The 25,683-nt window shown below is 56.6% G+C and overlaps 1 protein-coding gene across 2 annotated transcripts in view; it reads right to left on the bottom strand.

Moving 5' to 3' along the window:
• Positions 1-73: 73 nt before the first annotated feature.
• LOC119210430 (peroxisomal succinyl-coenzyme A thioesterase-like) overlaps positions 74-25,683 on the bottom strand; it is a 65,943-nt gene continuing 40,333 nt past the window's right edge. The window contains exons 1-15 of one of the 2 annotated variants that reach the window (XM_062559392.1): positions 7,631-7,749; positions 6,179-6,278; positions 5,918-6,108; positions 5,667-5,830; positions 4,808-4,923; positions 2,598-2,851; positions 2,410-2,509; positions 2,149-2,339; positions 1,898-2,061; positions 1,694-1,813; positions 1,517-1,599; positions 1,344-1,437; positions 1,069-1,149; positions 523-661; positions 74-415 (exon numbers count right to left, since the gene is read on the bottom strand). In XM_062559392.1, the coding sequence (XP_062415376.1) occupies positions 291-415; positions 523-661; positions 1,069-1,149; positions 1,344-1,437; positions 1,517-1,599; positions 1,694-1,813; positions 1,898-2,061; positions 2,149-2,339; positions 2,410-2,509; positions 2,598-2,851; positions 4,808-4,923; positions 5,667-5,830; positions 5,918-6,108; positions 6,179-6,278; positions 7,631-7,742 (2,034 nt within the window). In that variant the 5' untranslated portion in view covers positions 7,743-7,749 and the 3' untranslated portion in view covers positions 74-290. Of the gene's footprint in view, positions 416-522; positions 662-1,068; positions 1,150-1,343; positions 1,438-1,516; positions 1,600-1,693; positions 1,814-1,897; positions 2,062-2,148; positions 2,340-2,409; positions 2,510-2,590; positions 2,852-4,807; positions 4,924-5,666; positions 5,831-5,917; positions 6,109-6,178; positions 6,279-7,630; positions 7,750-25,683 lie in introns of those variants that run through there. The other variant, XM_062559391.1, reaches the window with a different exon arrangement.

Below are 25,683 nucleotides of genomic sequence, written 5' to 3'. Positions count from 1 at the left end.
CCGCTGCTAGTTGGCACTGAACAGAAACATAATAATAATAATAGAACATAAAAGTGGAAGTCGTCACAAACACTGAAATTTAAACTCCAGAAAGAGTTTCATCATCTTTAATAATATTACTCTTTTGACATTTTCTCTAGAAACACTCTTGTGGGTGAATCATTTCTTTACACGGAAACATTTTCATTTCAATGAATAATAATAATAATTTTGGGGACACTGTGGACACCGTGTCGTCACCACCATGTCTCTGCAGAGGTTGCCATGGCGACGCACACGCTCCTCTGCCTTCACATCTTGGCTCTGGTGGGGTCGTTGGAATACAGGTGCTGCTGTAGAAAAGCCAAGATCTTCTTCCAGGAGTCCTCTTGAGCATCTGAATGAGCTTTGGTTTGTCCTCCCAAAAGTAGTATGACTGGAACACACCACATGGGTGATGGTCAGATGCATCATGAAACACATCGTGAAATACAGAACTCTTTTTAACAGACTGACTCTATTTAATTGGCTTCAATAAATCACCCTTCTCTCTTGCGCTTTTCTTGAAATTGGTGGCTCTGAAGTGAGGCGAGTAGGGCGGCTCGATCAGATGTCCAGTAGCTGGGTATTCGATCCTGGTCAGCAGGTGGTCTTTCCCTGCTGCTCGCATCATGTGGGCCATCTACAGGGTTCAAAGGTCAAAACAGCACTGATTTCATTGGGGTTTTTTTTGGTTCTAGGTCTTCACCAAACAAACGCTCCTTCACTTGCTATCTCCTAATCTGAAAACAGAACACAAAAATATTCTTTTTTATTGCATTTGTGCTGTCATTTTATTTAAGCCTGATTCTTTTAGTCCATTGTTGCACTGGTTGTAACCAATAAATGATTAATTTAACTTGCAGTTAATGATAAATTAACTGATGAGTTGTTGTTGGTCTCACTGTGATAACGCAGATTAAAATTCAACCAGTTCACTTTCGCAGATTCATCGATGCTCTTATTCACTCTGCACAAAGTACCTGCAAGTTTTAATGAGCAAACTGCTCTTTACTCCACCTCATTGTGTGTGTAAGTGCGTGCACTCACATCCTCAGCAGCCTCCACTGCTGGCATGTTGTGATCGTCGAGGCCGTTCACCAACAACATTGGGCAGTTTATTTTACCCACCTTCAAGAGGACCAACCGCCACACGTGTTAGTGAGAATGAACTAAAATGAGCCATCAGATGGTGGTTTTAACATTTCAGTGCAATGCATAGACTGACATTGGGAGAGGACGTCCCACACTGATGTCCCCTGTGAACTTGTCGAAACCAGCACATCGTCTCATCCTTGTGTTTCAATAGTGCAACAAGTACTTACGTCAATTTTCTTAGCGGGGTTATCAGGGATTGGGAGTAGCCTGTATCGCCATATCTCATGGTTGTTCTCGTCCACTTGCACCTTGTGAGTGTTCCTGTCATAACAATGATTCACCACGGCATCAGTACAGTTGTGTGTGTGTTTCATGGCTTTGTGTTGCTTATGTTACCTACGCGACCATCGTCTGGTAGATTCCTGTGAGCAACGCCCCGCGTGGACAAATGTGGACGCCACTGACACAAACGCAACAACGAGGCTGAAACAAAACACGGTTCAACGTTAAGACCTTGTGGTTCTCCACTTGATCAGGACCGAAAGTTCTGGCCAGATGTTTTGCATTCGGTACTTGCCTTGATGACGGTGCTCTCGGCTGCCAAATGATTGGTGATGATCGCTCCGAGGCAAAAACCAAGAATTCCAACTCTGTCTGGGCTCACCAGGGGATGGAGCCTGATCGCGTTAAACGCCGTCTGTGCAGAAGGAGACTTAAGACATCGAGACGGACCACGCTCCAAACAAAATGAGCCACGCAAGCCTCTTATTTTGAAACAAACCTCAAAGTACTCGAACTCTTTGCTGGCTGACGACAGCTCACCGGCGGCAAAGTACTGCAGCGCCAGAGAGGCGTAACCGTGAGAGGCGAGCAGGGCCGACCGATACTCCACCAGCCCCCCCCCTCCGCCCCACATGTCCATCACGCCGGGGAAGGGTCCTGGACCTGAGGCACAGAGGGAGAGGTTTTACTGATCCTACCTACCTACAACACGCGGACGGTATAAGAGAAGGACGTGCTCCTTAGGAGGACCTGGAGGTATGAACAGCGTCCCTCGCACTCCTTTCTCTTGGACTTCCACCCTACGGACTCCTGGATCCATGAACCATCTCTCCGAGAGCACCGAGGCCAGGGGAGGCCGCTCTGTGAAGCCCTCCTCCACGTGGCCGTCGTAGACCGAGATGTGGACCAGCTGCGGGGTGCAGACGTTCTTCTTCCTCAACCTTGAACAGAGACTCAAAGTATCAAAGCTGAGACCTCAATGCGAGACCTTCACATCACTGGATGTTTTACCTGAGGCCTTTGCGGCTGCCAGGGACGGGACGCATACTCCACAGCAACCCCATGGCTTCTTTTCCTATGTACGTTCCCCCGATGCTGAAATCATCTGCAACTACAGACGGTATTTTTGGACGTCAACAAAACACACAAAAAGTGAAGTCCGGAAGTCTGAGGCGTTTAAAGGAGAGCTCACGCGAGACGCTTCCCCGCTGGTCGCTGACGTAGTGTCCATAGGCCTCCCACAGGTCCTCGTCCTCGGAGCGGTGGAGGGAGTGAAGGGTCACCGCGGAGCTCGGAGGCAGATTCTGCACCCTCACCCGGAAGGTCTCGTCCACCAGGGCCCGAGAGGGGACGACGGAGAGGATTGGGGGGGCGGACGAGGACATGGTGGAGGAGGGTCTGAGCAGACGAGCAAAAAGCAACACGGGTGACGAGGGTCCTTGGATCCTTGGCACTGTGAACAAGTGAACTAAATGGATGAAGGAGCGTAATCGTGGTAACTACCAGTTGGGTAGTTCAATACTAAGCACAAATGTGCTGTCTGTTGGTTGACTTGATTATTGTGTTGATGATTATTGTGTTGATATATAAAGAACAGAACGTGCTGGTTGCTGTGATGTTTGTTCATCTGTTTGAATACCCAAATCACAGTTTGGTCTCAGTTTCTAAATAACCCTTCTCGTGAGCCCTGCTGGTGGGAGGAGTCGCAGAGGTTCGGGCCTACACACCTGACCCCAATCAAGATCCCCAATCAACCACAGGATAAAGAGGAGGACCAGACATTTCACCCCCGCCGGATCGTTAAGTCATATTTGTGCGTCAAGAGAACCACTACTGATTAGTTTTTCTGACCTGGCTCTTTTGCTTGTTTTTTCATTCTGTTTTTGTCCTGTCCCCAGGATCACCACCACCCCCGTTCCCGACCAGCTGGCCTCCCCACTCCTCATCTTAATTGCTTTGAATAAATACCCATTTTTGTCCTCCATCATTTAGTCTGAGTTTCCGTTCTGCTTTTGGGTCCCTCCCCGAACCCTGACAATAAGTGTATCATTTCAGTAAAAGCTGTCCTAACATTTATAAACATTCAACAATGAATGTGATGAGACAACATAATCAAACCTTATGACTAACCAAGCACCACACGCAACACACTCAGGCCCTCCAGTCCTCTCCAGGTCCTCACTCCCCCCCCCAATAAAATTGTTCATGTTCACTTCATTTTTTGATTGTTCATTTTCTGTGCCTTCCTTTTGGATATTTCTTGGGTATGTTTGCAAAATGTATTGGACTGATCTCTGGTGGGGACGAGTCCGCCTACAGATGGGAGTCTGTGGGCACCTGGTGACGTGGTGAAGCCAGAACAACCTGGAGCTCAACACCCTGAAGACAGTGGAGATGGTCGTGGACTTCAGGAAGAACGCAGCCCCACCTTCCCCCCTCACCTCGTGTGACTTCCCCGTCACCACTTTGGACTCCTTCCGTTTCCTGGGCTCCATCATCACCCAGGATCTCAAGTGGGAGCTGAACATCAGCTCCATCACCAAAAAGGCTCAGAAGAGAATGATCTTCCGGAGGCAGTTGAAGAAATTCAACCTGCCAAAGACTATGATGGTGCACTTCTACGCTGCCATCATCGAGTCCATCCTCTGCTCCTCCATCACGTGTGGTACGCTGCAGCCACTGCCAAGGACAAGGGCAGGCTGCAGCGTGTCATCCGCTCTGCAGAGAGGGTAATTGGCTGCAATCTGCCGTCTCTCCAGGACTTGTTCCCTTCCAGGACTTTGAAGCGAGCCAGAAAGATTGTAGCCGACCCCTCCCACCCCGGACATGAACTGTTTGTGTCCCTTCCATCCGGCACGGGGCTGAGGTCCATCAGGACTAAGACCTCCCGCCACACTAACAGTTTCTTCCGTTCGGCAGTCGGGCTCACCAACAGAGCCCGGAGGCCCCCCTGACTGACTCTCACTCCCATGTACATTCACTTTGTCCCTTTCACTTGTCACTTTTTGTTTAGCTGGTGCACTTTATCTTTATTTTTAATTGTATCTTTATTTCTCAACTTACTAACCCATAGCATATATTTTATTATACTTTTATTTTTATCTTATTGCTGCACTACATTGTTATTATTGTACTGTCTTCCGTCATGCACCAACCGCCAAGTCAAATTCCATGTATGTCTAACATATAATGGCAATAAACGTTTCCTGATTCCTGATCCTGATTCCTGAAAAACGAGTCACATAAATCACCCTTTTTAATAATCACCACAGTCTCTGAACGTAATTGGTCGGTGTGTTTTAGAGATCAACACATGTTTCCTGGACTACAAAACTATGTACGCTGAATTACACTCAGAGATCCAAAAGTTAAAGTGCTCAGAGTGTGTTTACGGGATGGTTTAACTCACCTGGTTTGAGACACGTCGCCAGCAGGTCCGCGCCGGCTCAAGGAGCTCTGTAACTGCCCCAAAGCTCTGCGGCGGACTTTGAACCCGCTCTGCACTCTTTCCTTGGGGTGGAAGTCCTTTAAGCGGGGGGTCAATACTTATCAAGTAGCAGTTCATTTAAGCCATAGCATGAAGTGCACGACATAATCGTATTTAATAACTAAATGTTTGATTGTGATGTAATGCAAGGAAATACTTTCGGTCCTGAAAAACAAAGATTTGCATCAAACATATCGTATATTTGTGATCATTTATAAAACTCCAGGTACAAACCATATTTTGTTTCTGTCATTTTACATTAATTATTAATTGGATTGTTCGCCCCAAATAAAAACCTCTCCATTGAGTAGAAATGAAGGGGTGAAACTGTTGATGTGCTATCAGGGTGTTGAGCTCTGCCTTCGCTGGTTAAGTGAACATTTAACGTCCTCCCTGCACAGATCTTCAGGCAGGTGGTGAGATATGGCGGCACGGACGCCAGCCTCATTCTGGAGAGATGTGAGTTCTGGGAGAGGAGGACCTGCACGTGCCGGCCTCTCAAGTAGTACACGTGACTGACATTAAACGTCTGCATCTCCAGCGATAAACCGTGTGCAGCTGTTGGAAGCCCCGCATGGACAAATGTGGACGCCACTGACACAAACGCAACAACGAGGCTGGAACAAAACATTCCAACTCTGTCTGGGCTCACCAGGGGATGGAGCCTGATCACGTTAAACGCCGTCTGTGCAGAAGGAGACTTAAGACATTGAGACGGACCACGATCCAAACAAAATGAGCCACGCAAGCCTCTTATTTTGAAATATAAATAAACACAAACCTCAAAGTACTCAAACTCTTTGCTGGCTGACGACAGCTCACCGGCGGCAAAGTACTGCAGCGCCCGAGAGGCGTAACCGTGAGAGGCGAGCGGGGCCGACCGATACTCCACCAGCCCCCCCCGTACGCCCCACATGTCCATCATGCCGGGGAAGGGTCCTGGACCTGAGGCACGGAGGGAGAGGTTTTACTGATCCTACCCACCTACAACACACGGACGGTATAAGAGGAGGACGTGCTCCTCAGGAGGACCTGGAGGTATGAACAGCGTCCCTCGCACTCCTTTCTCTTGGACTTCCACCCTGCGGACTCCTGGACCTATGAACCATCTCTCCGAGAGCACCGAGGCCAGGGGAGGCCGCTCTGTGAAGCCCTCCTCCACGTGGCCGTCGTAGACCGAGATGTGGACCAGCTGGGGGGTGCAGACGTTCGTCTTCCTCAACCTTGAACAGAGACTCAAAGTATCAAAGGTGAGACCTCAAGGCGAGACCTTCACGTCACTGGATGTTTTACCTGAGGCCTTTGCAGCTGCCAGGGACTGAACGCATACTCCACAGCAACCCCATGGCTTCTTTTCCTATGTACGTTCCCCCGAAGCTGAAATCGTCTGCAACTACAGACGGTATTTTTGGACGTCAACAAAACACACAAAAAGTGAAGCCCGGACATAGGAACATAGTCAGATTTGCTATTTAAAAAAAGAGACATGGACTAAACGGGCTAATAATGAATGAAACAACAACGGTGTTTGGTTTGTGTAGCAAACTGATGATCTCCTTCGAAGGTTGCAGTGCAACACTTTTGCTGTTATTCATGAGTTGTCCTTCACAAGTTTGCTCGTAGCACTCAAAGTCCAGTTTTGAGCGCATCCAGCAGACCAAAGAGAAGAATCTCACTGGAACAAACACTGGAGGAGCAGCAGTCAAAGTAAGACAAAGGTGTTGTCTGTTGGTTGGTTTGATTATTGTGTTGATATATAAAGAACAGAACGTGCTGGTTCCTGTGATGTTTGTTCATCTGTATAAATACCCAAGTCACAGTTTGGTCTCAGTTTCTAGATAAGTGAATCATTTCAGTAAAAGCTGTCCTAACATTTATAAACATTTAACAATGAATGTGATGAGACAACATAATCAAACCTTATCATTAGTACTTGGAATCATTCATAAGTTCCACACATTTTGTATAGTCTTGGTTGGAGCTCTGCCCCTCTTACGATCGACCGCTCACCGCGCTCAGCGCACTCAGGCCCTCCAGTCATCTCCAGATCCTCAGTCCCCCCCCCCCCCACCCCACTCCCCAATAAAGACTCCTAACCACTTCTGCCTTAAGTTAATTATAATATCAGAAAGCTAACTCCTAAAATAAAGTAAGAAAGTAAATATTTAAAATAAAAACGATTTCATTGTCCCACTGTTTACACATATTTTATTCAGGTGTGAAGAGATCCAACACAAGAAAAGACATTGTTATATTGTTCTCATGGTTTAAAAGAGAGCTGCGTCAATGGTTATTAGAAGCAACTCTATTCTGGTAACACAGTTGAAGTCCAGGTTGTATTGAGCTCTTCTATTGTTCATTTTCTGTGCCTTCCTTTTGGATATTTCTTGGGAATGTTTGCAAAAACGATTCACATAAATCACCCTTTTTAATAATCACCACAGTCTCTGAACATATGATGAAATAACAGATATAAAGATGTTCCCTTTCTGGTTCTGTTTAAAGAGCAAGTCATAATTACCTCTCTAACACACATAGTTCTTATCTCTCCCGTGCCCATGAACACCGCACTCAAACAGGTAAGGGAAAGCATGTATGTGATTGGCGGAGCAGCATCACGTGGCATGTTTGCAACGCACGTAATTGATCAGAGTTTTTAGACACCAAGAAATGTTTCCTGGACTACAAAAGAACGAATGGCAAATGATACTTAGAGTTCTAAAAGTTTAAAGTGATTTAACTCACCTGGTTTGAGACACGTCGCCAGAAGGTCCGCGCCGGTTGAAAGAGCTCTGCAACTGCCCCAAAGCTCTGGCGGACTTTGAATCCGCTCTGCAGGGGGTTCAATGAACCGCATGATGGGCTCATTGGTCTACACATTGATCTCACAACGACATGGTCATTTTGGCATGAAGATTAGATGAACTAAACGTGAAAAATATATTGATATAAAATATTTTTGATTAAGTTTATAAAAATTAGGGCCGGGACTTTAGCGCGTTAATTGCGATTAATTAATTACAATGGGAATTAAGATTAATTAATTACACAAAAAATAACGCATCAAACATTTTTTACGCATTTTTACACTTATTTTTTGCACCGTGGAACGTTTATACTGGAGCACCAACTAGCGTTCATGACGTCAGACAACAACAAACCACAGTGAACATGAACAAAGAAGCTGACGAGACCGTTTTGGTTGGCCCCGTGAATGGGAAATTTTATTATAAAAAACGAACGGATGGAAGCGTTGACAAGAGCATGGTTGTGTGCAAACTATGCAACAAAGAATTTGCTTATCACCGCAGCACATCGAGTCTAAAGTATCACCTTAATGCGAAACATTTAGCTGCTAGCGTGGACGTTAGCCCGACTCCAAGCACCCACACCCAACCCACACTCCACCAGGTGACTGGTTTAAGGACCAGGGTAACCAAGTCCACGACCCAAGAGGGGTCCAACGGGGCTCTGGCCCGCTACAGGGCAGAGCCCACCATCAGTGAGACAGACTGCCCACTGCAGTGGTGGTCCACTCATGAGGGAGCCCATCCACAGCTTTCTGCCCTGGCCCGCAAGTATCTGGGCAGCCCTGCCACTTCTGTCCCTTGCGAGAGACTTTTCTCCCTGGCAGGTAACGTAGTTCAAAAGAAAAGGGCAGCCTTGAGCTCTGAAAATGTGAACAGGCTAGTTTGTCTCAGCAACTGGCTGAAAGAGAAGGATAAGAAATAGTCATAGAGGTATCCTGAGGACAATGGGGTTGTTGTTACTGAAATGTTGATCAAACAGTTTCCTAAGCAACAGAGAGATTTATTTTTCATCAGTATATTGGAAGAATATACACTATTCACTTCATTGGTTACCAGTAGCTGCCCGCATCCAGTTCAAAACATTGGTACTAACGTACCATGCTGTGAATGGATCGGGACCAGTCTACATCCAGGACATGGTGAAACCCTACATCTGTCACACTCACCTGCCAGCTCGATCTTCCACACCTGCCCCGCATCCACAATCAGTCACTCTCCTGCCTTCCACACCTGCTTCCCATTCACAATCAGCCCCGCTACATAAGCACTGCACACCCAGCCTGTCTTTGCCAGATTGTTCTTCGCAGTATGCAAGTCTCTCCAGCACTCTACCTTGGACTGATCTCCCGGTTTCGACCCTGCCTGTTCCCGACCCGTTCGTCTGTCTCCGCCCCGGTGAGCACGTCAGCCTTCTGTCCCCGACCACGAGTCCTGCCTGAGCGCCTCGGGTTTCTGTTGCCTGTCCCTTGGACTGCCCGGCGCTTCTGCTCCGGTGCCCCGGATCCCCGACCGGCCCAACGTTCGCACCAGCTGTCTCCCGGCATCTCCTCCCCGATCCTGAGGACCGAACTCTGCCCTGCCTCTCATTGTGCCCGAACGCCTGCTGTGAGGCCGTGTGTAATAAAAGCGCTAACCAAACACTCTGTGCCGTTGTGCTGTACCGTGTCAGTACAATCTGGCCACAAAATGGAGCCAGCGCACACCGGTTCACCACAGCAGCGCTTGGAGAGAGTCGAGGGAGCCCTCGTGCAGCACGAGGCGCTCCTCACATCCACCCTGGCTGAGGTGCGCCAGGCGACAGCCGCCAGCCAACAGGCCAGCGCCGCTCAGGAGCAGACGTTAACCGCCCTGGTCGCCCAGATCCAGCAGCTCGCCCTAAGGATCTCCCAGACGGAATCACAGAGCCCTCCAGCTGCACCTCCCGCAGCTGTATCTCCGCCGACTCCCCCCGGCCCCGCCTTCGAACCCCGGATAGGAGCTCCAGAGCGCTACGGCGGAGACCCAGAGAGCTGCTCTCCCTTCCTGACTAACTGCTCCATCCTCTTCGCCCTGCAGCCCCACACCTTCGCCTCCGAGGAGGCCCGGGTGGCCTTCGCCATTAATCACCTCACTGGGAGGGCCCGTCTTTGGGGAACGGCGGAATGGGAACGCCAGACCCCCGCCTGCAGGTCATTCCAGTCCTTCGCCGCCGAGGTCCGAAAGGTTTTCGGTCCGCCAGCTCTAGGCCCAGATGCCGCCGGCGGTCTCCTGAACCTCCACCAGGGAGACCGTGCGGTGGCAGATTACGCCATAGATTTTCGCACCCGAGCCCGCCTGAGCAGGTGGAACACTGAGGCTCAGTGCGACGCCTACCTGCGGGGCCTGGAGGACTATGTAAAGGATGAGCTGGTGTCCTTCGACCTACCCACCTCCCTGGATGAGCTCATAGAGCTAACACGGCGAGTTGACCGACGCATCCTTGCCCGGCAGGAGGAGAGGCGACAGGGAGGGGCTGGACGCCTCCAACCCCGCCGCAGCAGTCCGCCACACCAGGCTTCATCCCTTCGATCTGGACCCCTGGTGGAGGACCCGGAACCCATGCAACTCAGCCGGACCACCCTGTCAACCGTGGAGCGCCAGCGCCGGCGCAGACTGAATCTGTGCATGTACTGTGGGGGAGAGGGACACTTTGTCTCCAAGTGCCCGGTAAAAGCCAAGGCTCACCAGTGACTGGGGACGCACCGGTGAGCCCTCCCTCCAAACTGTCCCCCATCAAGAGACCAATCTGCCACTGCCGCCTGCTGGTGCCAGGGGGTTCCCACACCCTGGCGGTGTTCATTGACTCGGGGGCTGACGTATCCATTATCAACAGCGAGTTAGCCCGGCAGTTGGAGATTGAGAGAGTGCCTCTGCCTCAGCCCGTGCCCGCCAATGCCCTGGATGGTCACGCCCTCGGAATGGTGACCCACCAGACTGTCCCTGTCCAGATGCTGTTCTCCGGGAACCACCATGAGTCGATTTCTTTTCACATCTTGGACTCAACTCGGATCCCGCTCCTCCTGGGGTTCCCCTGGCTTCGCCGTCATAACCCGCACATCGACTGGGCGACAGGGTCCATCCTGGGGTGGAGCACAGCCTGTCATCAAGTCTGCCTGAAAGAAGCCCTCGTCCCCCAGCCCCCATCCTGCCCCACTTCAGCCCCGGACCTGGCGGGCGTCCCGGCTGAGTACCACGATTTCAAGGAGGTCTTCAGCAAGTCAAAGGCTACCTCCCTGCCTCCGCACCGGCCGTATGACTGTGCCATTGACCTCCTCCCTGGCACTAGCCCTCCCCGGGGCCGCCTCTACTCCATCTCGGCCCCAGAGAGAAAGGCAATGGAGGATTACATCAACGACTCTCTGTCCGCTGGCATCATCCGTCCCTCCTCGTCCCCGGCTGGGGCTGGGTTCTTTTTTGTCCAAAAGAAGGACAAAACGTTGAGACCCTGCATAGACTATCGGGGCCTCAATGACATCACGGTAAAGAACCGATACCCGCTCCCCCTCATCTCCTCAGCGTTTGAACTCCTGGAGGGGGCCACCGTTTTCACCAAACTGGACCTTCGAAACGCTTATCACCTGGTCCGCATCCGAGAAGGGGACGAGTGGAAAACGGCTTTCAATACGCCCACCGGCCACTACGAGTATCTGGTCATGCCCTTTGGCCTCACCAACGCCCCTGCCGTCTTCCAGTCCATGGTCAACGACGTCCTACGGGACATGCTTGACAAGTTTGTCTTTGTATACCTGGACGACATCCTAGTGTTTTCCAGATCCATGGAGGACCACATCCACCACGTCCAGGCGGTCCTCCAAAGACTCTTGCAAAACTCGCTCTTCGTCAAGGCCGAGAAGTGCGAGTTCCATGCCCCCTCTGTGTCCTTCCTTGGGTACATTATCGGTCAGGGGGACATCCGCATGGATCCGGCGAAAGTATCCTCTGTCACCGCCTGGCCGGTGCCAGAGTCCCGAAAACAGCTACAACGGTTCCTGGGGTTCGCAAACTTCTATCGCCGCTTCATCCGAGGGTACAGCACGGTGGCAGCCCCTCTCACGGCTCTCACCTCCCCCAAGGTCCCTTTCCGATGGTCACCTGTGGCCGACTCCGCCTTCCAGACCCTGAAGAGCCGCTTCACCTCCGCCCCCATCCTGCGCATGCCCGATCCAGAAAGGCAATTTGTAGTGGAGGTGGATGCCTCGGATGTTGGCGTAGGGGCCGTCCTGTCGCAGCGGGCCGCCGACGACCAGAAACTCCACCCCTGCGCCTTCTTCTCTCGGCGTCTGAACCCCGCAGAGAGAAACTACGACATCGGCAACCGGGAGCTCCTGGCAGTAAAGGCGGCTCTGGAGGAGTGGCGGCACTGGCTGGAGGGGGCCAAACAGCCGTTCCTGGTGTGGACCGACCACAAGAACCTGGAGTACATCAGGATGGCTAGAAGACTAAATTCCAGGCAGGCCCGCTGGTCACTCTTCCTCACCCGTTTCAATTTCACCCTCTCCTATCGACCAGGTAGCCGCAACATCAAGCCCGACGCCCTGTCTCGCCTATTTCTGAAGGGGGAGGAGGAGGGTACTACAGAGGCTAACACCATCCTTCCTCCGGCTCGCCTGGCGGCTGCCATCACCTGGGGAGTCGAGGAGAGGGTCCAGGCAGCTCTGGAAGAGCAGCCAGGTCCCAGCGCCTGCCCACCCAACCGACTCTTTGTCCCGAGGCAACTCCGGTCTGAGGTGCTCCAGTGGGGCCACAGTACCCATCTCACCTGCCACCCAGGGATCCAGCGAACCAGGGAATTTCTCCAGCACCGGTTCTGGTGGGAGTCCCTGAACAAAGACGTCCAGGAGTTTGTAAAAGCCTGTCCCGTCTGTAACCGGAACAAGTCCTCCAACCAGGCTCCGGCTGGACTCCTGCACCCACTTCCCGTCCCTCATCGCCCCTGGTCCCACGTATCCCTGGACTTTGTAACCGGCCTACCACCATCCCAAGGGCACACCGCCATCCTCACGGTGGTGGACCGGTTCAGCAAGATGGCGCATTTTGTGTCCTTGCCTAAGTTGCCGTCGGCCAAAGAGACTGCGGAGGTGGTCCTTCGCGACGTGTTTAGACTCCATGGTCTCCCTGTGGACGTGGTCTCGGACCGGGGACCACAGTTCACCTCTGTCTTTTGGAAGGAGTTCTGCACCCTCATCGGGGCCACGGCCAGCCTGTCCTCGGGGTTCCACCCCCAGTCCAATGGCCAGACGGAGCGGAAGAACCAGGAGTTGGAGGCGTCTCTCCGGTGTATGGTCTCCAGCCACCCGTCGACCTGGTCCAAACAACTAATGTGGGTGGAGTACGCCCACAATACACTGGTCAGCTCGTCCACCGGCCTCTCCCCATTTCAGTGCGCCCATGGGTACCAACCACCCCTGTTCCCAGCCCTGGAGAGGGAGGTCTCCTGCCCAGCCGTACAGACCTTCATCCGCCAATGTCGGCGCACCTGGGCCCAGGCCAGGGCCAACCTCCAGCGTTCGGTGACTAGATACTCCGCCTCTGCTAACCGCCGACGCTCCACTGCGCCCACTTACCGGGTGGGCCAGAAGGTCTTCTTATCGACCCAGGACCTTCCCCTTCGGGACGACTCCAAGAAACTGGCCCAGAAGTTCATTGGCCCATTTGAGATTCTCAAGATCATCAACCCTGCTGCAGTCCGCCTGAAGCTTCCGCGGACCATGCGTGTCCACCCTACATTCCACGTCTCTAAGATTAAGCCTGTGGTGGAGAGCCCTCTCGTCCCCGCCACCCCGGCCCCCCCACCTCCCCGCATGGTAGATGGAGGCCCTGTCTATTCTGTCCGACGCCTCATCCGCTCCCGCCGCCGGGGGAGGGGCATCCAGTACCTGGTCGACTGGGAGGGCTATGGTCCGGAGACAAGATCCTGGGTCCCCGCCGGTTTTATCGTCGACCCACGACTTATCACCAGCTTCCACCAGCAACACCCAGACCAGCCCTCCAGGACCCGCCCAGCAGCCAAGAGGCTCCGTCCCAAGACCCGCACGGCTACATCCACAGCCGGCCTTGACGAGACAGAGGACTCCTCATCATCGGAGGAGTCCGCAGAGGAGAACGACGCGCCCCCCCCCCCAGATCCCCTCCCACCCGGCTCACAATTCAGACCGGGCTGAGTCTGAGGAGTATTGAGGAGACTCCCCCAAAACCCTCCCCTCCCTCCCTCGGCGACATCGTTTTGGGACGTCAGGAGACGCCCCTTGAGGGAGGGGTTCTGTCACACTCACCTGCCAGCTCGATCTTCCACACCTGCCCCGCATCCACAATCAGTCACTCTCCTGCCTTCCACACCTGCTTCCCATTCACAATCAGCCCCGCTACATAAGCACTGCACACCCAGCCTGTCTTTGCCAGATTGTTCTTCGCAGTATGCAAGTCTCTCCAGCACTCTACCTTGGACTGATCTCCCGGTTTCGACCCTGCCTGTTCCCGACCCGTTCGTCTGTCTCCGCCCCGGTGAGCACGTCAGCCTTCTGTCCCCGACCACGAGTCCTGCCTGAGCGCCTCGGGTTTCTGTTGCCTGTCCCTTGGACTGCCCGGCGCTTCTGCTCCGGTGCCCCGGATCCCCGACCGGCCCAACGTTCGCACCAGCTGTCTCCCGGCATCTCCTCCCCGATCCTGAGGACCGAACTCTGCCCTGCCTCTCATTGTGCCCGAACGCCTGCTGTGAGGCCGTGTGTAATAAAAGCGCTAACCAAACACTCTGTGCCGTTGTGCTGTACCGTGTCAGTACAATCTGGCCACAAAATGGAGCCAGCGCACACCGGTTCACCACAGCAGCGCTTGGAGAGAGTCGAGGGAGCCCTCGTGCAGCACGAGGCGCTCCTCACATCCACCCTGGCTGAGGTGCGCCAGGCGACAGCCGCCAGCCAACAGGCCAGCGCCGCTCAGGAGCAGACGTTAACCGCCCTGGTCGCCCAGATCCAGCAGCTCGCCCTAAGGATCTCCCAGACGGAATCACAGAGCCCTCCAGCTGCACCTCCCGCAGCTGTATCTCCGCCGACTCCCCCCGGCCCCGCCTTCGAACCCCGGATAGGAGCTCCAGAGCGCTACGGCGGAGACCCAGAGAGCTGCTCTCCCTTCCTGACTAACTGCTCCATCCTCTTCGCCCTGCAGCCCCACACCTTCGCCTCCGAGGAGGCCCGGGTGGCCTTCGCCATTAATCACCTCACTGGGAGGGCCCGTCTTTGGGGAACGGCGGAATGGGAACGCCAGACCCCCGCCTGCAGGTCATTCCAGTCCTTCGCCGCCGAGGTCCGAAAGGTTTTCGGTCCGCCAGCTCTAGGCCCAGATGCCGCCGGCGGTCTCCTGAACCTCCACCAGGGAGACCGTGCGGTGGCAGATTACGCCATAGATTTTCGCACCCGAGCCCGCCTGAGCAGGTGGAACACTGAGGCTCAGTGCGACGCCTACCTGCGGGGCCTGGAGGACTATGTAAAGGATGAGCTGGTGTCCTTCGACCTACCCACCTCCCTGGATGAGCTCATAGAGCTAACACGGCGAGTTGACCGACGCATCCTTGCCCGGCAGGAGGAGAGGCGACAGGGAGGGGCTGGACGCCTCCAACCCCGCCGCAGCAGTCCGCCACACCAGGCTTCATCCCTTCGATCTGGACCCCTGGTGGAGGACCCGGAACCCATGCAACTCAGCCGGACCACCCTGTCAACCGTGGAGCGCCAGCGCCGGCGCAGACTGAATCTGTGCATGTACTGTGGGGGAGAGGGACACTTTGTCTCCAAGTGCCCGGTAAAAGCCAAGGCTCACCAGTGACTGGGGACGCACCGGTGAGCCCTCCCTCCAAACTGTCCCCCATCAAGAGACCAATCTGCCACTGCCGCCTGCTGGTGCCAGGGGGTTCCCACACCCTGGCGGTGTTCATTGACTCGGGGGCTGACGTATCCATTATCAACAGCGAGTTAGCCCGGCAGTTGGAGATTGAGAGAGTGCCTCTGCCTCAGCCCGTGCCCGCCAATGCCCTGGATGGTCACGCCCTCGGAATGGTGACCCACCAGACTGTCCCTGTCCAGATGCTGTTCTCCGGGAACCACCATGAGTCGATTTCTTTTCACATCTTGGACTCAACTCGGATCCCGCTCCTCCTGGGGTTCCCCTGGCTTCGCCGTCATAACCCGCACATCGACTGGGCGACAGGGTCCATCCTGGGGTGGAGCACAGCCTGTCATCAAGTCTGCCTGAAAGAAGCCCTCGTCCCCCAGCCCCCATCCTGCCCCACTTCAGCCCCGGACCTGGCGGGCGTCCCGGCTGAGTACCACGATTTCAAGGAGGTCTTCAGCAAGTCAAAGGCTACCTCCCTGCCTCCGCACCGGCCGTATGACTGTGCCATTGACCTCCTCCCTGGCACTAGCCCTCCCCGGGGCCGCCTCTACTCCATCTCGGCCCCAGAGAGAAAGGCAATGGAGGATTACATCAACGACTCTCTGTCCGCTGGCATCATCCGTCCCTCCTCGTCCCCGGCTGGGGCTGGGTTCTTTTTTGTCCAAAAGAAGGACAAAACGTTGAGACCCTGCATAGACTATCGGGGCCTCAATGACATCACGGTAAAGAACCGATACCCGCTCCCCCTCATCTCCTCAGCGTTTGAACTCCTGGAGGGGGCCACCGTTTTCACCAAACTGGACCTTCGAAACGCTTATCACCTGGTCCGCATCCGAGAAGGGGACGAGTGGAAAACGGCTTTCAATACGCCCACCGGCCACTACGAGTATCTGGTCATGCCCTTTGGCCTCACCAACGCCCCTGCCGTCTTCCAGTCCATGGTCAACGACGTCCTACGGGACATGCTTGACAAGTTTGTCTTTGTATACCTGGACGACATCCTAGTGTTTTCCAGATCCATGGAGGACCACATCCACCACGTCCAGGCGGTCCTCCAAAGACTCTTGCAAAACTCGCTCTTCGTCAAGGCCGAGAAGTGCGAGTTCCATGCCCCCTCTGTGTCCTTCCTTGGGTACATTATCGGTCAGGGGGACATCCGCATGGATCCGGCGAAAGTATCCTCTGTCACCGCCTGGCCGGTGCCAGAGTCCCGAAAACAGCTACAACGGTTCCTGGGGTTCGCAAACTTCTATCGCCGCTTCATCCGAGGGTACAGCACGGTGGCAGCCCCTCTCACGGCTCTCACCTCCCCCAAGGTCCCTTTCCGATGGTCACCTGTGGCCGACTCCGCCTTCCAGACCCTGAAGAGCCGCTTCACCTCCGCCCCCATCCTGCGCATGCCCGATCCAGAAAGGCAATTTGTAGTGGAGGTGGATGCCTCGGATGTTGGCGTAGGGGCCGTCCTGTCGCAGCGGGCCGCCGACGACCAGAAACTCCACCCCTGCGCCTTCTTCTCTCGGCGTCTGAACCCCGCAGAGAGAAACTACGACATCGGCAACCGGGAGCTCCTGGCAGTAAAGGCGGCTCTGGAGGAGTGGCGGCACTGGCTGGAGGGGGCCAAACAGCCGTTCCTGGTGTGGACCGACCACAAGAACCTGGAGTACATCAGGATGGCTAGAAGACTAAATTCCAGGCAGGCCCGCTGGTCACTCTTCCTCACCCGTTTCAATTTCACCCTCTCCTATCGACCAGGTAGCCGCAACATCAAGCCCGACGCCCTGTCTCGCCTATTTCTGAAGGGGGAGGAGGAGGGTACTACAGAGGCTAACACCATCCTTCCTCCGGCTCGCCTGGCGGCTGCCATCACCTGGGGAGTCGAGGAGAGGGTCCAGGCAGCTCTGGAAGAGCAGCCAGGTCCCAGCGCCTGCCCACCCAACCGACTCTTTGTCCCGAGGCAACTCCGGTCTGAGGTGCTCCAGTGGGGCCACAGTACCCATCTCACCTGCCACCCAGGGATCCAGCGAACCAGGGAATTTCTCCAGCACCGGTTCTGGTGGGAGTCCCTGAACAAAGACGTCCAGGAGTTTGTAAAAGCCTGTCCCGTCTGTAACCGGAACAAGTCCTCCAACCAGGCTCCGGCTGGACTCCTGCACCCACTTCCCGTCCCTCATCGCCCCTGGTCCCACGTATCCCTGGACTTTGTAACCGGCCTACCACCATCCCAAGGGCACACCGCCATCCTCACGGTGGTGGACCGGTTCAGCAAGATGGCGCATTTTGTGTCCTTGCCTAAGTTGCCGTCGGCCAAAGAGACTGCGGAGGTGGTCCTTCGCGACGTGTTTAGACTCCATGGTCTCCCTGTGGACGTGGTCTCGGACCGGGGACCACAGTTCACCTCTGTCTTTTGGAAGGAGTTCTGCACCCTCATCGGGGCCACGGCCAGCCTGTCCTCGGGGTTCCACCCCCAGTCCAATGGCCAGACGGAGCGGAAGAACCAGGAGTTGGAGGCGTCTCTCCGGTGTATGGTCTCCAGCCACCCGTCGACCTGGTCCAAACAACTAATGTGGGTGGAGTACGCCCACAATACACTGGTCAGCTCGTCCACCGGCCTCTCCCCATTTCAGTGCGCCCATGGGTACCAACCACCCCTGTTCCCAGCCCTGGAGAGGGAGGTCTCCTGCCCAGCCGTACAGACCTTCATCCGCCAATGTCGGCGCACCTGGGCCCAGGCCAGGGCCAACCTCCAGCGTTCGGTGACTAGATACTCCGCCTCTGCTAACCGCCGACGCTCCACTGCGCCCACTTACCGGGTGGGCCAGAAGGTCTTCTTATCGACCCAGGACCTTCCCCTTCGGGACGACTCCAAGAAACTGGCCCAGAAGTTCATTGGCCCATTTGAGATTCTCAAGATCATCAACCCTGCTGCAGTCCGCCTGAAGCTTCCGCGGACCATGCGTGTCCACCCTACATTCCACGTCTCTAAGATTAAGCCTGTGGTGGAGAGCCCTCTCGTCCCCGCCACCCCGGCCCCCCCACCTCCCCGCATGGTAGATGGAGGCCCTGTCTATTCTGTCCGACGCCTCATCCGCTCCCGCCGCCGGGGGAGGGGCATCCAGTACCTGGTCGACTGGGAGGGCTATGGTCCGGAGACAAGATCCTGGGTCCCCGCCGGTTTTATCGTCGACCCACGACTTATCACCAGCTTCCACCAGCAACACCCAGACCAGCCCTCCAGGACCCGCCCAGCAGCCAAGAGGCTCCGTCCCAAGACCCGCACGGCTACATCCACAGCCGGCCTTGACGAGACAGAGGACTCCTCATCATCGGAGGAGTCCGCAGAGGAGAACGACGCGCCCCCCCCCCCAGATCCCCTCCCACCCGGCTCACAATTCAGACCGGGCTGAGTCTGAGGAGTATTGAGGAGACTCCCCCAAAACCCTCCCCTCCCTCCCTCGGCGACATCGTTTTGGGACGTCAGGAGACGCCCCTTGAGGGAGGGGTTCTGTCACACTCACCTGCCAGCTCGATCTTCCACACCTGCCCCGCATCCACAATCAGTCACTCTCCTGCCTTCCACACCTGCTTCCCATTCACAATCAGCCCCGCTACATAAGCACTGCACACCCAGCCTGTCTTTGCCAGATTGTTCTTCGCAGTATGCAAGTCTCTCCAGCACTCTACCTTGGACTGATCTCCCGGTTTCGACCCTGCCTGTTCCCGACCCGTTCGTCTGTCTCCGCCCCGGTGAGCACGTCAGCCTTCTGTCCCCGACCACGAGTCCTGCCTGAGCGCCTCGGGTTTCTGTTGCCTGTCCCTTGGACTGCCCGGCGCTTCTGCTCCGGTGCCCCGGATCCCCGACCGGCCCAACGTTCGCACCAGCTGTCTCCCGGCATCTCCTCCCCGATCCTGAGGACCGAACTCTGCCCTGCCTCTCATTGTGCCCGAACGCCTGCTGTGAGGCCGTGTGTAATAAAAGCGCTAACCAAACACTCTGTGCCGTTGTGCTGTACCGTGTCAGTACAATCTGGCCACAAAATGGAGCCAGCGCACACCGGTTCACCACAGCAGCGCTTGGAGAGAGTCGAGGGAGCCCTCGTGCAGCACGAGGCGCTCCTCACATCCACCCTGGCTGAGGTGCGCCAGGCGACAGCCGCCAGCCAACAGGCCAGCGCCGCTCAGGAGCAGACGTTAACCGCCCTGGTCGCCCAGATCCAGCAGCTCGCCCTAAGGATCTCCCAGACGGAATCACAGAGCCCTCCAGCTGCACCTCCCGCAGCTGTATCTCCGCCGACTCCCCCCGGCCCCGCCTTCGAACCCCGGATAGGAGCTCCAGAGCGCTACGGCGGAGACCCAGAGAGCTGCTCTCCCTTCCTGACTAACTGCTCCATCCTCTTCGCCCTGCAGCCCCACACCTTCGCCTCCGAGGAGGCCCGGGTGGCCTTCGCCATTAATCACCTCACTGGGAGGGCCCGTCTTTGGGGAACGGCGGAATGGGAACGCCAGACCCCCGCCTGCAGGTCATTCCAGTCCTTCGCCGCCGAGGTCCGAAAGGTTTTCGGTCCGCCAGCTCTAGGCCCAGATGCCGCCGGCGGTCTCCTGAACCTCCACCAGGGAGACCGTGCGGTGGCAGATTACGCCATAGATTTTCGCACCCGAGCCCGCCTGAGCAGGTGGAACACTGAGGCTCAGTGCGACGCCTACCTGCGGGGCCTGGAGGACTATGTAAAGGATGAGCTGGTGTCCTTCGACCTACCCACCTCCCTGGATGAGCTCATAGAGCTAACACGGCGAGTTGACCGACGCATCCTTGCCCGGCAGGAGGAGAGGCGACAGGGAGGGGCTGGACGCCTCCAACCCCGCCGCAGCAGTCCGCCACACCAGGCTTCATCCCTTCGATCTGGACCCCTGGTGGAGGACCCGGAACCCATGCAACTCAGCCGGACCACCCTGTCAACCGTGGAGCGCCAGCGCCGGCGCAGACTGAATCTGTGCATGTACTGTGGGGGAGAGGGACACTTTGTCTCCAAGTGCCCGGTAAAAGCCAAGGCTCACCAGTGACTGGGGACGCACCGGTGAGCCCTCCCTCCAAACTGTCCCCCATCAAGAGACCAATCTGCCACTGCCGCCTGCTGGTGCCAGGGGGTTCCCACACCCTGGCGGTGTTCATTGACTCGGGGGCTGACGTATCCATTATCAACAGCGAGTTAGCCCGGCAGTTGGAGATTGAGAGAGTGCCTCTGCCTCAGCCCGTGCCCGCCAATGCCCTGGATGGTCACGCCCTCGGAATGGTGACCCACCAGACTGTCCCTGTCCAGATGCTGTTCTCCGGGAACCACCATGAGTCGATTTCTTTTCACATCTTGGACTCAACTCGGATCCCGCTCCTCCTGGGGTTCCCCTGGCTTCGCCGTCATAACCCGCACATCGACTGGGCGACAGGGTCCATCCTGGGGTGGAGCACAGCCTGTCATCAAGTCTGCCTGAAAGAAGCCCTCGTCCCCCAGCCCCCATCCTGCCCCACTTCAGCCCCGGACCTGGCGGGCGTCCCGGCTGAGTACCACGATTTCAAGGAGGTCTTCAGCAAGTCAAAGGCTACCTCCCTGCCTCCGCACCGGCCGTATGACTGTGCCATTGACCTCCTCCCTGGCACTAGCCCTCCCCGGGGCCGCCTCTACTCCATCTCGGCCCCAGAGAGAAAGGCAATGGAGGATTACATCAACGACTCTCTGTCCGCTGGCATCATCCGTCCCTCCTCGTCCCCGGCTGGGGCTGGGTTCTTTTTTGTCCAAAAGAAGGACAAAACGTTGAGACCCTGCATAGACTATCGGGGCCTCAATGACATCACGGTAAAGAACCGATACCCGCTCCCCCTCATCTCCTCAGCGTTTGAACTCCTGGAGGGGGCCACCGTTTTCACCAAACTGGACCTTCGAAACGCTTATCACCTGGTCCGCATCCGAGAAGGGGACGAGTGGAAAACGGCTTTCAATACGCCCACCGGCCACTACGAGTATCTGGTCATGCCCTTTGGCCTCACCAACGCCCCTGCCGTCTTCCAGTCCATGGTCAACGACGTCCTACGGGACATGCTTGACAAGTTTGTCTTTGTATACCTGGACGACATCCTAGTGTTTTCCAGATCCATGGAGGACCACATCCACCACGTCCAGGCGGTCCTCCAAAGACTCTTGCAAAACTCGCTCTTCGTCAAGGCCGAGAAGTGCGAGTTCCATGCCCCCTCTGTGTCCTTCCTTGGGTACATTATCGGTCAGGGGGACATCCGCATGGATCCGGCGAAAGTATCCTCTGTCACCGCCTGGCCGGTGCCAGAGTCCCGAAAACAGCTACAACGGTTCCTGGGGTTCGCAAACTTCTATCGCCGCTTCATCCGAGGGTACAGCACGGTGGCAGCCCCTCTCACGGCTCTCACCTCCCCCAAGGTCCCTTTCCGATGGTCACCTGTGGCCGACTCCGCCTTCCAGACCCTGAAGAGCCGCTTCACCTCCGCCCCCATCCTGCGCATGCCCGATCCAGAAAGGCAATTTGTAGTGGAGGTGGATGCCTCGGATGTTGGCGTAGGGGCCGTCCTGTCGCAGCGGGCCGCCGACGACCAGAAACTCCACCCCTGCGCCTTCTTCTCTCGGCGTCTGAACCCCGCAGAGAGAAACTACGACATCGGCAACCGGGAGCTCCTGGCAGTAAAGGCGGCTCTGGAGGAGTGGCGGCACTGGCTGGAGGGGGCCAAACAGCCGTTCCTGGTGTGGACCGACCACAAGAACCTGGAGTACATCAGGATGGCTAGAAGACTAAATTCCAGGCAGGCCCGCTGGTCACTCTTCCTCACCCGTTTCAATTTCACCCTCTCCTATCGACCAGGTAGCCGCAACATCAAGCCCGACGCCCTGTCTCGCCTATTTCTGAAGGGGGAGGAGGAGGGTACTACAGAGGCTAACACCATCCTTCCTCCGGCTCGCCTGGCGGCTGCCATCACCTGGGGAGTCGAGGAGAGGGTCCAGGCAGCTCTGGAAGAGCAGCCAGGTCCCAGCGCCTGCCCACCCAACCGACTCTTTGTCCCGAGGCAACTCCGGTCTGAGGTGCTCCAGTGGGGCCACAGTACCCATCTCACCTGCCACCCAGGGATCCAGCGAACCAGGGAATTTCTCCAGCACCGGTTCTGGTGGGAGTCCCTGAACAAAGACGTCCAGGAGTTTGTAAAAGCCTGTCCCGTCTGTAACCGGAACAAGTCCTCCAACCAGGCTCCGGCTGGACTCCTGCACCCACTTCCCGTCCCTCATCGCCCCTGGTCCCACGTATCCCTGGACTTTGTAACCGGCCTACCACCATCCCAAGGGCACACCGCCATCCTCACGGTGGTGGACCGGTTCAGCAAGATGGCGCATTTTGTGTCCTTGCCTAAGTTGCCGTCGGCCAAAGAGACTGCGGAGGTGGTCCTTCGCGACGTGTTTAGACTCCATGGTCTCCCTGTGGACGTGGTCTCGGACCGGGGACCACAGTTCACCTCTGTCTTTTGGAAGGAGTTCTGCACCCTCATCGGGGCCACGGCCAGCCTGTCCTCGGGGTTCCACCCCCAGTCCAATGGCCAGACGGAGCGGAAGAACCAGGAGTTGGAGGCGTCTCTCCGGTGTATGGTCTCCAGCCACCCGTCGACCTGGTCCAAACAACTAATGTGGGTGGAGTACGCCCACAATACACTGGTCAGCTCGTCCACCGGCCTCTCCCCATTTCAGTGCGCCCATGGGTACCAACCACCCCTGTTCCCAGCCCTGGAGAGGGAGGTCTCCTGCCCAGCCGTACAGACCTTCATCCGCCAATGTCGGCGCACCTGGGCCCAGGCCAGGGCCAACCTCCAGCGTTCGGTGACTAGATACTCCGCCTCTGCTAACCGCCGACGCTCCACTGCGCCCACTTACCGGGTGGGCCAGAAGGTCTTGTTATCGACCCAGGACCTTCCCCTTCGGGACGACTCCAAGAAACTGGCCCAGAAGTTCATTGGCCCATTTGAGATTCTCAAGATCATCAACCCTGCTGCAGTCCGCCTGAAGCTTCCGCGGACCATGCGTGTCCACCCTACATTCCACGTCTCTAAGATTAAGCCTGTGGTGGAGAGCCCTCTCGTCCCCGCCACCCCGGCCCCCCCACCTCCCCGCATGGTAGATGGAGGCCCTGTCTATTCTGTCCGACGCCTCATCCGCTCCCGCCGCCGGGGGAGGGGCATCCAGTACCTGGTCGACTGGGAGGGCTATGGTCCGGAGACAAGATCCTGGGTCCCCGCCGGTTTTATCGTCGACCCACGACTTATCACCAGCTTCCACCAGCAACACCCAGACCAGCCCTCCAGGACCCGCCCAGCAGCCAAGAGGCTCCGTCCCAAGACCCGCACGGCTACATCCACAGCCGGCCTTGACGAGACAGAGGACTCCTCATCATCGGAGGAGTCCGCAGAGGAGAACGACGCGCCCCCCCCCCCCAGATCCCCTCCCACCCGGCTCACAATTCAGACCGGGCTGAGTCTGAGGAGTATTGAGGAGACTCCCCCAAAACCCTCCCCTCCCTCCCTCGGCGACATCGTTTTGGGACGTCAGGAGACGCCCCTTGAGGGAGGGGTTCTGTCACACTCACCTGCCAGCTCGATCTTCCACACCTGCCCCGCATCCACAATCAGTCACTCTCCTGCCTTCCACACCTGCTTCCCATTCACAATCAGCCCCGCTACATAAGCACTGCACACCCAGCCTGTCTTTGCCAGATTGTTCTTCGCAGTATGCAAGTCTCTCCAGCACTCTACCTTGGACTGATCTCCCGGTTTCGACCCTGCCTGTTCCCGACCCGTTCGTCTGTCTCCGCCCCGGTGAGCACGTCAGCCTTCTGTCCCCGACCACGAGTCCTGCCTGAGCGCCTCGGGTTTCTGTTGCCTGTCCCTTGGACTGCCCGGCGCTTCTGCTCCGGTGCCCCGGATCCCCGACCGGCCCAACGTTCGCACCAGCTGTCTCCCGGCATCTCCTCCCCGATCCTGAGGACCGAACTCTGCCCTGCCTCTCATTGTGCCCGAACGCCTGCTGTGAGGCCGTGTGTAATAAAAGCGCTAACCAAACACTCTGTGCCGTTGTGCTGTACCGTGTCAGTACAATCTGGCCACAAAATGGAGCCAGCGCACACCGGTTCACCACAGCAGCGCTTGGAGAGAGTCGAGGGAGCCCTCGTGCAGCACGAGGCGCTCCTCACATCCACCCTGGCTGAGGTGCGCCAGGCGACAGCCGCCAGCCAACAGGCCAGCGCCGCTCAGGAGCAGACGTTAACCGCCCTGGTCGCCCAGATCCAGCAGCTCGCCCTAAGGATCTCCCAGACGGAATCACAGAGCCCTCCAGCTGCACCTCCCGCAGCTGTATCTCCGCCGACTCCCCCCGGCCCCGCCTTCGAACCCCGGATAGGAGCTCCAGAGCGCTACGGCGGAGACCCAGAGAGCTGCTCTCCCTTCCTGACTAACTGCTCCATCCTCTTCGCCCTGCAGCCCCACACCTTCGCCTCCGAGGAGGCCCGGGTGGCCTTCGCCATTAATCACCTCACTGGGAGGGCCCGTCTTTGGGGAACGGCGGAATGGGAACGCCAGACCCCCGCCTGCAGGTCATTCCAGTCCTTCGCCGCCGAGGTCCGAAAGGTTTTCGGTCCGCCAGCTCTAGGCCCAGATGCCGCCGGCGGTCTCCTGAACCTCCACCAGGGAGACCGTGCGGTGGCAGATTACGCCATAGATTTTCGCACCCGAGCCCGCCTGAGCAGGTGGAACACTGAGGCTCAGTGCGACGCCTACCTGCGGGGCCTGGAGGACTATGTAAAGGATGAGCTGGTGTCCTTCGACCTACCCACCTCCCTGGATGAGCTCATAGAGCTAACACGGCGAGTTGACCGACGCATCCTTGCCCGGCAGGAGGAGAGGCGACAGGGAGGGGCTGGACGCCTCCAACCCCGCCGCAGCAGTCCGCCACACCAGGCTTCATCCCTTCGATCTGGACCCCTGGTGGAGGACCCGGAACCCATGCAACTCAGCCGGACCACCCTGTCAACCGTGGAGCG

Source organism: Pungitius pungitius, chromosome 2 (assembly GCF_949316345.1).
Source record: "Pungitius pungitius chromosome 2, fPunPun2.1, whole genome shotgun sequence".
NCBI classification, from domain to species: Eukaryota; Metazoa; Chordata; class Actinopteri; order Perciformes; family Gasterosteidae; genus Pungitius; species Pungitius pungitius.
Note: the sequence above shows the minus strand (reverse complement) of the source record. Positions and strands in the feature narration are given on the sequence as shown.